Consider the following 11,309-nt stretch of genomic DNA (forward strand, 5'->3'; position numbering starts at 1 on the left):
CTGCCGAATCGAATGATATGCGACATGACCTCTTTCGACCAACTTCGTGACCTAGGGGTGCTGACCTGACCTTGACCTGAGGTCAACACCCTAAGTTGACCTGACCCGAACAAAAAGTATATCACTCGATGCGCCTGAGCTAGCTGAACACGATGATGCCAAAATCGCGGCTCTACAGCCATTTTTGGCGAAGTTATTTACCAAAAACCGAACCCGTGCCTTAGATCACTTGAACTGACCTCAGAGGTCACCGGTTGACCTGAGACCCTTACAGCGGGTTCCTACCAGTCACTCTGCATTATACTTTGCCGCACACGACCACTTTACCGCTTAATTCTAGTTTAATTAGCGGTGCATTAGCGAGGTGGGTTCAATCAACCCCCTCGGCCGGGGCAAATGTAGGTCAGGCGAGTAAATTTGAGGAATTCTGAAGATACGATCGTGTTCCCCACTCAATTCTGCGTAAGATGCCGGGTTCTGTATCTACGTAACTTGAACGTAACGGATACGGCGGCCGCAAACGTAAATCGAGGTCCCGAATTCCCTATTCCTCAACACAGGCGGCAGCCGGTTTCTGGTCTGCGCAATATGGCCGCCACCGTTAGACACTACGGCCAATAGGGTTGAAGCGGCATTGCTCCGCCCTGTGGCATAGATATACAGACTATGTTGGTTTGTCTATCTTGAATAATCTCTCGGTTTATGTCTTCAATTTTGCTTATCGCAACGTCTTTTCATCCCAAGCTTTATGGGGATGATAACCGGCTCGCGGCGGCTCACGTAAAATATTGAACTACAATACAGCATAGTGTTTCACCAGTGCAAAGTGTACTGAAGTCTGAACTGTGGGTGAAGTTCAAAAATGCAGCCTAAAATTCCAGGCAATCTTCGATTAGCCATAATTCAGGACAGATGGCGATTGGCATGTCTTTGACTGGCATCGTGCTTCGAAGAGTTTATTTTATTGAACGTCCAATCCATGTGCTCGGTTGATTTCCTTGACAACTACCGCGAAAACACGTCACATTTATCATCGTTTATTTCATCATGTCATGTGAGTGTATACCGAGGGAAATGGTATCGTTGTCGCGTGAATGGATTGATGCAGTATATGCAGCTGGACGCAGTCTCAAGTGAGAGGTATCAGGTATACATTCAAATACGCGAATAATGGATCCCTGACACGGAACTTGCACATACCGTGAGAATTAGAAGGTATTGTTATGCAATGAACCATACCTCAGATCACTTGAACTGCCAACTGAACAAGATAAATATACTTTGAGAGAAGCGAACAAGAATGAAAAAAAAAAAAACAGGATAAACACGTCATCACCAATTCGAATCAATATGGACCCGAATTCACAAAGGTCCGCTGAAGCCGACCGACGAAACACCGACGATAACCGTGCCACGGTCCCGACCCGCTCCACAACCGCACTCATTGTTCCGGCGCGAGCACCACCCAACCGCCCCGGCGGACCGGGTGTGCGCAGCGCCTGTTGCACACCCAGTCACCAGAGCGCCGCGGGCTAAACGTCCTTCAGCGCCTCCGGCAGCGGGTTCTTGGGGTGCTTGCTCTCAAAATGCTGCTTGTAGGTCTTCGGGTCCGGCATTTGCGACTGAAACAGAAGCAAGTTTTGTCAGGGACTTATCGTACTCCGTCCAATGTTCGTAGATGCAGACCACAAGAAACGAGGTTGCGGTAAAGACCTCAATGGGGCAGGCATGCCGATGCGTTGGCCGGCAAGTGCAATATGCCAGGAAAGAAGACATATTTTTGATGACGCCCCGTCGCTGTAAATATTTCCCTTTCTTATGGTTCTATTTTTCCCGAAATATGCAGTGTGCACCCCTTTCTCCATAACATGATTTGTCAACTCCACTTTCCACTATAGGTACCATAATATAAGCTTCATATTATAAGAGCACCAGGACTCCAGCGTCCATAGCCTTTCGGTGACTGCGACTCTGGCTCTATCTCCCACTCCGGACATCGCCATGGTAGTAAAGTTCAAGACGGAGACGCTTTTTTAGCCTGTCTAAAATAATCCTTTGCGCGTTCCGAGGCCTCATATTGCAAACACAAGTATAAATAATCATTGAACTACAGGCAGGTTGTGAGGCAACCACAGTCTTCTGCTTTTTACGCTTAAAAAGCCTGTCAAAAACACGAGTAAGGGTCTAGCTTCGACAAGATCTGTCTTGGAAAGGCAAATGAATCTAAGATTTGACATCTAACGGGTATTGAGCATGACTTTGAGTCATGAAATGTCGACTCCGACTCATGAGTCAGAGCAGGTAAGATTTTGGCGACTCCGACTCCAACTCCGACTCCGCGCAGAACTGTCCATTCCGACTGACTCCGACTCCGATTTCGACTCCGACTCCGTAGCCCTGAAGAGCACAACCTGTGCGTAAGTATACAATATACCTACAAATATTTACTTCAGATGGCTTCAAAAGGCTTGTCCAATGCTAAAATGGCACCTGCTTCAAAGGATAATCCTCTCTAAGCAAACCGAAATTAAAAGCTTGAGCTAGCATTTAGTAATAAGTCACTCATAGTATATCTAAGTTGGTACAGCATTGTACTCCCGTCAGCTGAGCGAAATGGATCATGCCCAGGCCCCAGCTGTGAAGACTGATGAGCACCCTTAACTTAACCATCTTAGTTCTCCAAATGTCCAGAATTGCCCGATAAACCCGTCTGAAGGTGTTAGGGTCTGTGATACAAACTCTGCTGAGCTTAGGTTTGACTTATGACTGTCAATCCACTCATTGAACAACTTAGGTCAACTTATTTTGAAAAATATTGAACAAATATCCTCCAACAAAAACAAAAAACACTATTACATCTCTATGTGAAAAACACAACAAACTGAAATTGACACACGACTTTTTTCCTTATGCCAAAATCCAAACATTGTGTCTAATTTTTTTATTTTACTTAATTAGTGATTGAAGGACACATACAGGGGTGGATAATTGTGCCGAGTTGGCGTAGCACGAGCTTTCCCAATTCCACGCCGGCTTGGCTTTGGAGCCGCAACAGACGGCGGAGGTAAAGGTCACCGCTAATGCGGCGACGATATGCTGCGCCCGTGCTACCCCATCTCGGTACATTTGTCCACCCCTGGACACTTAATGAAACATATGCTCTGATAGAAAAGTTTGACAATGATCTATTCATGAACCAACAAGGTCTCATATAAGTCCTTCACCCCGCGTTCGATGTCTCTGGGACGACGAAGATTCTACGTCGTCCCGCCAATCACGTTCCATGGCCGCAGCCGAGCCCCCGCTGAACTTGAACGGGATTGGCTGGACGACGTAGAATCTTCGTCGTACGAGAGACATCAAACGTGGGGTCAATCTCCACTTGCAGCAACTAGTCTACATTGTAGGGAATTAGGGATTGGGGATATGTAGGGATTAGGGATATTAGTGGGTTTCCTAGCACAAGAGAAGTCTCACATTTTTACAATGCAATTTTGAGGCAGAGATGAGAGGAAAATCCTTGAAATCATCAGAATCCCAACAGCACAATAGCAGGTTTCAATTGCTGGCTAGCTAACATAAGTTACTAACCTTGCAAATGTCACAGTTGTAGGAGAGGCCAGCAGCCGCAGCCTTCTTCTGCTCCTTTAGGTTGTGGCCAGCCTGTTTCTTGGCAGCTGCCTGCTTAGCTTGAGCCTTCTGTTGTGACTGAATTTTCTGCTGGCCTCGCGCCATGGCTGAAAACAGACAATATTGACAATTGACACCTCAACAATTACTTGTTTATTCGAAACCAAACGAGATCGACAGAATGGGATGCATTTAAGGATATTTCACTGATATTTTTTGCTGCTAAACCTATGCAGCATACTGAAGCAATGATATACAGCAATTGTGGTCAAAAAGTCACTTTCAAATACACCTCAAGATGAAATGCATGCCTCATCTCTTATTTGTTTGAATTTGACAGTTTAATATTGAGACATATCCCATGTCCTAAAATTTTACTTTTCTTCAACAATAAGCATCATATTAAATGTTAACTTATAAAGCAAGTGTTTCAATTACTTGAAGCATTAATAACAGTAGACACGTGTCTGCCAAACAATACGAAAATAAAACTTGTATTCAATGCATTCTTCAGTTGTGAGCCACCTATCAAAAGATTCTATGTGGTATTTGAGGCAGAAACAGTGGCATATAATATGAGTAAAATAACAATGCCGTTTGATGAAATTAGCAGACAGATAAATAAATATTATGAACTTACCTACACTCCAACAACAACCACGAGAGGAGAATAGAACCAGCTGGATGCGCCGTTTTGTGTCGCGCGAGAGTTTTTCGCCACGTTTGCAAGATGTGCGCAGTTATTGGTTGGGAGGGCTGTTGAACTCCGCTGCTAAATTAATTTCATGTAAAGTTAAGCGCTGGGCAGCTTTGAATGTTTCCAACATCAGTATTGTTTTTGATTTAGGAATTCAAACATTTGTAGCACCCTTAGAAACGTAATTTTTGCAAAAGATTAAAAAGCTAATTGTCAATGCCATCGCGATTTTCTCTTGATTTCGCTCACCTACGCCAGCAACACCATCCCGTCCAACACAAGTGTTTGGACGGGACCAGACCGACCGGAAGAAGTAATGGGAATAGATAAGTGATAACGATGGTGAGGAGGGCACCAGCCGCTACCTGATTCAGCCCTTGTTGGCGATTTAGCTGAATGGAGGCAGATCAGTGATAGGTACTCTATCGCTAGATGGCCGGAGCCAACTGGTTGCACCCCTCGGACAAAAGGAGCCCCGCACCGGCACCCGCGTCTCGAGGGCGAGAGCCGTGAAGCAAGTTTGGTTTGAACCAAGTGTTTCAATGGCGATACCCTCAGCCGCCGCCCCCAATCAACCCAAGAAATGAGGGAATGAAAAAGATTACCTAATTGCAAGGGATGAACAGGCGGGATGTTCCACTCCACCACTCGCTGCTTGCAAGCTGCACGTTTCTTATAGGTATCTTGAGCTGCACATCGATTCTGAAACCGCTGCTTTCGAGCCCTCGCCATTCACCAACACTCTCGGCCGCACTTGATGTAGTGCGTCACGTCACCTCACCACTGACACAACCTCTTGCCACTGAAATTCCCGGCAGACTAACCGGCACACCGCACGCCGAGCGGAGGTGGTCACCTCGAATCGATAGTGCCCCAGGGCAAGGCGATATAAGTTCGGCCGGTCGTGGTCTTCAGTCGCCAGTGGTCAGCCCCACGGTGACTATAAATAGTCAGTCCCAGGGCACAGGCAACACCGTTCCCGGTGCTTCTAGCCTTCTACTATCCTCAGGATACTGAAGTCCTTCTCCCCAACGCCGCAACGGCCCCTCCGGGCTGGACAGGCAACTTTATCTCATGCGGGCTGCTCCCTTGGAGCGGCACCGGCCACCGCTGCTCCCGAGGGAGCGCACCCCGTAGCCGGGTGCAGAGAGTGCTTGGGGGGGGGGGGGGGCTGGTCGGCCTGTCCATTTGGACGGGCTCAGCCCCGGCGACTCTCTAGGGTGCCTGCCCAGACCAGACCAATGTCTCCCCCTAATTCCTATCATCCTTCCGGCTCTGAAATGGTCTAATTGGACCGAAAGGGCCTAACCCAACAAAACAAAACAAAAAAACTTGGTGTTAGTGTCGCGCAAGGTGTCGCGTAAACTCCAGCGGCATGTCAGTCTCCACATTCCGTGGTGTAGTGCGTCGTGTGTTCTGCTATCCTGTATGAACGTCCCGTTTAGCTAGTGTTGTGCCCCTGGATGTTGTGCCTAGTATATGGCCTTGGTGCTGTGACTGTGTACCACTGCAGTCTAAATGTTCCGTGGTATTAGTGCTGTGTGCTATGTTAAAGTCTACTTTAAGTTGTGATAGTGTTGTTTTGTGTTACGTTGCTGTCTCCGTGTCCATGCTCCGTGGTGCTAGTGTCGTGTGAAGTGTTGCAGTCTCCTTCCTATGGTGCTAGTGTCCTGTGCAGACAGTGTACTCTTGCAGTCTCCATGTCCCGTATTGCCAGTTTCATGTGTATTGCACTTGGTCTCCATCGTGCTTCTGTTGTGTAGGTACTGCTGTGGATTCCATGTCCCGTGGTGTATGTGTCGTGTGCACTGTTGCAATCTTCATGTCCCGTGATGCTACAGTCCTGTGTGTTGCTGCAGTCTCCGTATCCCGTGGTGTTAGCATCGTATCTTATGTTGAAGTCTCTTGCAAGTTATGCTAGTGTTGTGTGTTACGTTGCAGTCTCCATGTCCCGTAGTGTTAGTGTCGCGTGTACTGCTACAGTCTCCATATCTCGTGATATATAGCAACAGGATGTGGAGACTTTTAAGTGCCGACACTTATAAGCTTCCATCGTCGACAAGACGGCTTATACGTAAGTTTCGTGTGTTCTGTTACAATCACCATACCCGCGGTGTTAGTATCGAGTGTATTGTTGAAATCTCCTTCAAATAGTGTTTGCTGCTGTTTGCTCTTTGCTGCAAATGCCGCTTGTTCGTCAGTTGGCCAGCGAATGCAGCAAAGCGGACACAATCCAGTGTATGGGACTAACAGGAGGTGTTCAGTGAATTCTGGACAACGTAGTTCGTCCAGAATCCGTAGTTAAACGTGTTCCAAAGTATAACACGTTTAAATTTGTTATCCTTTGGAAGATCAATTCATGTGCATATTTTAATTCGATGCTATTTATGAGGAAACTGATGGTTGGAAAGTTGATGAATTTGGCTAAGCATAAAATATTGAGGCTTCTTACGGTGACAGCTGGTGGACGCAAACATGTTGGCATCGTTGGCATGAGGCAAAGTTTGCGAACTGAAGGTGTACCTAACTGAGGAAGGTATAAATAAAAATGGAATGTTTCCGCGCAAAGATACCCTCTGAGCTTCACACGCCCGATGAACGACGTTGACATCTAGATTGGCGTTGGGTTGACATCATTCTTCACAGACAAATAGTTATTTCGTTTATTTCGCTAGGACGGAATATATTTATTACATTTTATTGACATTGTACACGTTACACAACTGACCGTTTATTGAATACTGGCGAACAGAGAGATGCCACCGGGATAGTGCGCGTGTGCTGCCGCCGGTAACCGGTCTCAGAGGATCCCCTCTGGTCACCGTCACAGCTCGGCAGCACGCGGCGGCTGCGCGTGTGTGAGACAGAACACCGGTGAATATGAGTATTGCCGACCGCCCCGCGGCTGCTGCTGCGTCTGTGACGCGCCTCCCCAGACCGGGACCTACTCGAACGACTCCTTCTCGCCGATGATGGCCGTCGTGATGATGGTGTAGAAGCTCTCGTCCTCGTCGACCGGCAGGTTCTCCTCCACCAGCATGGGCAGGTAGTCCTCGCGGAACGACTTCTTCATGCACGCCTCCAGCTTGGACTCCTGAGTAAACAGACGCACGGTGAAGGTGTGAGTGGAGATTCACATGGAAATAGAATATCCAAATAGCGACACAACAAGGCATTACATCTTCACACATCGTCGCCACAACGCGTCTGTGGCGCCATACAGACAGCAAAGTACATTTTCCTCCCGGCCGCGATTCTTTTAGTGAGCAGCAGCAGCCCTGCTCGAATCTTACCTTGAAACACTTGAAGAAGGTCATCTGGCGGCCGAAGCCCATCAGCACTCCCGGCTTATCCAGCACGTGGTCAGGGATGCAGGAGGCGAACTGGTGACAGTCGGTCATGAACTGGCCCAGCTCGGTCTTCATGGTCTCGTCAATGTCCATGTTGGAGAGCCGCTCCCGCATGGAGTCGATGTCCACGTTGTTCTCCTTGTCAAGCTGAAGAAGAAAAAGCGGAGTTATTTTTACTAAAATGTGCCACGATTCCACTCTCAGGTCACCAAAGGACTGATGTCCATTATTCGTTTCGAAAATGAAACTTCAAATGCACTTTAATGCTTCATCATACCATAGACGTTTGCTATGAAATGCCGCTTTTACGTCATATATGTAATGGCTCACGCCAGGCCACCTGATGGTCATAACATGTGGGGAAAGACATGACCACATAACGGTACCCGGGTTTGAAGTTCCTTACCATCTTCAGCTCCCTGAGCACGCAGGTGGCGTTGCCGAAGAAGGCGGTGATTTTGGTGCGCATCTTCTCCAGCTTGTCGGGGCTGAAGTGGCGCGCTTGCCTACGGCGGCGAACCAGCTGCAACGCGAGAGAGAGAGAGAGAGAGAGAGAGAGAGAGAGAGAGAGAGAGAGAGAGAGAGAGAGAGAGAGAGAGAGAGAGAAAGAGAGAGAGAGAGAGAGAGAGAGAGAGAGAGAGAGAGAGAGAGAGAGAGAGAGAGAGAGAGAGAGAGAGAGAGAGAGAGAGAGAGAGAGAGAGAGAGAGAGAGAGAGAGAGAGAGAGAGAGGAGAGAGAGAGAGAGAGAGAGAGAGAGAGAGAGAGAGAGAGAGAGAGAGAGAGAGAGAGAGAGAGAGAGAGAGAGAGAGAGAGAGAGAAGCCATATAATGTTTAGAGTGCGATGGACGGGACAGGGCATAGCGGCCGATGTCCTTGTGACTTCAGCACCAAGCCGATGGTGAGTTGAAAATGTGTTTTGGTATATTTACATGTAACTGGTAACTGCTATGCAGTAATGCTATCGAGGTCAGTTGAGGTGAAGGTTTCTTCCAACCTTTATATAACCTTTATGTACCTTTACCTTAATATTAATTACCTTCATAACCTTAACCTTTATATTTTCCAACCTTTATACGGTTGAGTTTTTAGCTTTATAATATAAACTTTGCATCAAACGACATTCACTAGGACTCTTTTTCAGCGAATGTCACTCTAGCATCATTCATGTCATAACGGTTCTCTGAAGTAAGAACGGAGTCATTGTGTTACTGTTAGTGTTGTGACGTCATTAGCCTTACCGACAGCTCGTCGTCGCCGGTGACGATGGCGTCGGCGGCGGGCAGCGCCTCCGGGTGGTGTCCGCTGCACTTGACGTGCGCTGCGTACATCTCCTCACGCAGGGAGGACATCACCTCCTTTCCGAAACAGTCCGCGTAAATCTGCCGGCCGGGGGAACATTTCATGTAAAAAAAAGATGAAGCTGAAAATAACTATAAAGCGATATTGGTGTTTTCATCGAGCGCTCTCTTCAATGACGTATTTATCCAGGGCACCTTGGCGTTGCCGACTGAAGCACATTTGAACGGGAGTAGCGTTATGATCATAGCTAAATGCTGTCGACCTTTATCATTGCCCAATAGTTTTTATGCGCAAAAACTATGTAGAGCGCGATATTCCCTAAAGATCGGTGAGCGAGACTGGTAACTTATTTTGACTCACATAGCGCCGTTTCCGATGGCATTCTGTGCTACAATTCCCAGACACCGAGCTCACCTTTTTCATGGCGAACTTTTTGACCATTTTCTCTGGTAGCCAGCCGGCAGAGACGGCGCAAAGGCAGGCCGCCAGAACGGCGAGCTGGACGGACTTCATAACGGCTGAAACGGGAGCAAACAACACTGAAACAACGGAGAAACCGCGACGGCACAACGAGCTTTTAAAACTAACGACGGTTTGTAAGTATTAATTGCTACAAATAAAACGGTGGTTAAATAATGTAATTTGTGCTTAAGCTAATAATGATGAAATAAACTCATAATTTTTGACTATTCGAAATTCGAGAGCTGCAACAAAACAAGCTACCATTTCTTGTTGCAGTTACGATTAGAAATTTAATCAGTGAGCCAAGTATCAATCTGCAGAAAGGCTCTACCAGCTCACCATAGCTCACCAAGTCTCTGCCCAGCGCCGGTCGGGCAGGGCTCACCTGTTTCGGGGAGGTGTGTGGCCGGGACGGGGTCGGCGGTGTCTGCGGGCCGCTGCTCGCCTCCCGCCGCCTTTATACACGGCCCGCTGCGGTCATGGGCGGCCTGCTGCAGCGGTTGCAGCCGGCGGCAGCTGGCAACAGCGGTGGCGCCGCAGCGGCACACAGTGACTCGTGAAGAGCGGCCGTGCCTTCCGCTAACTGCCGCGCCGGCCGAACCAACTGCGTCTCCCGACGTCGGCATTGAACTTTGCATATTGTATCTCATGTTATCATTGTCCTTCAAACACGGGCTTCTATTACGACGCTAGCACCAAGGGACGGTCTACGGATACGGCAACAGCCAAAAATACACAAGACAAAAATCTACCGACAAAAACACCACGCAGTGGAGACTGCAATAATATACAGAACAGTAACAGCATAGGACGGAGGCGGGATGCTGTGATACACACATGACACAATTGATCCCACTACGCGGCAAAGACTACAACAGTGCTTATAAAACTATACAGCGATACACATAAAAGCAACACCAAAGCGGTTACTACAACAAAGACACAAACCAACAATGTAGACAGTGACTGCAACGATACATACGACTCTAACGCCAGAGTCAGAGACTACATCAATACACATCACAGGCGGAGACTGCAACAGTAAAACACAACACTAACATCACAGTCGGAGGCTTCAACAGCACACAGAACACTAGCAACAATAGCATGGCAGTAACACCACACCAACACTAGAATTGGAGACTGCAACAGTAGGTACACACGACAGTAACACTGAGCGGATACTGCAGTCTGCAACATGACACAGTCTAACACCATTAGACGGTGACTACAATGCACATGTAAAAATAACACCGGGTGCAGCAAATGGAGCATTACACAAGACCACAACAACGAGTGAGGAAACTGTAACAAGATTCATGTAGCATCAGCGTTGTGCGTATTCTTGCTTGCAATGTAGGTACATTTAGTTATGTAGGAAATTAGAGGCGGTGGGCGCCGGTAAAGTATCGGGAGTCTCTGTAAAATGGGCTCGAAGTTAGAGCTATTACGGCTCTCAGGCTCAGTACAATAAATTGCCGACGAGGACGGTATTCAGCCCGTTCACTTGGTTTACAAAAATAATAAAACGTCACTTTGTAAGTAATACGACACTGTCATGCGACACATGCGTTTTTTTCATTATGCTTGGGGCCACCATGACCAATCGTTTACATTTTACAGCGGTTGTGAATGACGTTGGGAATGGAATGCCTATAATTGACATCGAATTGTGTGTCGAGATTCTTAACCCGCGCCCTGCTGGGGGGGGGGGGGTGTTTGAACACCCCCCCTTGTGGTTTTTCGCGAATATCTCAAAAACGGCGGCGCGGAGCGCCGCCGTTTTTGGTACACCTTATCATACATCAATTCTACACATGTTGTGAAAATTTCAGACCAAGGTCATTCAAGGTCAGGTCACCAGGTCACTTG

The 11,309-nt window shown here is 47.7% G+C and overlaps 2 protein-coding genes across 4 annotated transcripts; both read right to left on the minus strand.

Moving 5' to 3' along the window:
• Positions 1-1,024: 1,024 nt before the first annotated feature.
• Positions 1,025-5,143, minus strand: LOC122381416 (zinc finger protein 706-like). 3 transcript variants are annotated; one of them, XM_043365547.1, is made up of 3 exons: positions 4,933-5,143; positions 3,592-3,737; positions 1,025-1,622 (listed from the first exon to the last, which is right to left on the minus strand). In XM_043365547.1, the coding sequence occupies exons 1-3, from the start codon at positions 5,057-5,059 to the stop codon at positions 1,533-1,535; spliced, it is 363 nt and encodes a 120-aa protein (XP_043221482.1). In that variant the 5' UTR covers positions 5,060-5,143; the 3' UTR covers positions 1,025-1,532. The 3 variants fall into 3 exon arrangements, with proteins under 3 accessions (XP_043221482.1, XP_043221483.1, XP_043221481.1); XM_043365548.1 differs by having other exon boundaries at positions 5,057-5,068; XM_043365546.1 differs by lacking the exon at positions 4,933-5,143 and adding an exon at positions 4,271-4,412.
• Positions 5,144-6,976: 1,833 nt separating this feature from the next.
• On the minus strand, positions 6,977-10,256 carry LOC122381417. Its single transcript, XM_043365549.1, has 6 exons — positions 9,823-10,256; positions 9,390-9,493; positions 8,915-9,055; positions 8,084-8,200; positions 7,621-7,824; positions 6,977-7,421 (listed from the first exon to the last, which is right to left on the minus strand). Exons 1-6 carry the CDS (start codon positions 10,085-10,087, stop codon positions 7,272-7,274), a joined length of 981 nt encoding a protein of 326 aa, XP_043221484.1. The 5' UTR covers positions 10,088-10,256; the 3' UTR covers positions 6,977-7,271.
• Positions 10,257-11,309: the final 1,053 nt, after the last annotated feature.

The sequence above is a fragment of the Amphibalanus amphitrite genome, unplaced genomic scaffold (assembly GCF_019059575.1).
Source record: "Amphibalanus amphitrite isolate SeventyFive unplaced genomic scaffold, NRLGWU_Aamphi_draft 000120F_arrow, whole genome shotgun sequence".
NCBI lineage: Eukaryota > Metazoa > Arthropoda > Thecostraca > Balanomorpha > Balanidae > Amphibalanus > Amphibalanus amphitrite.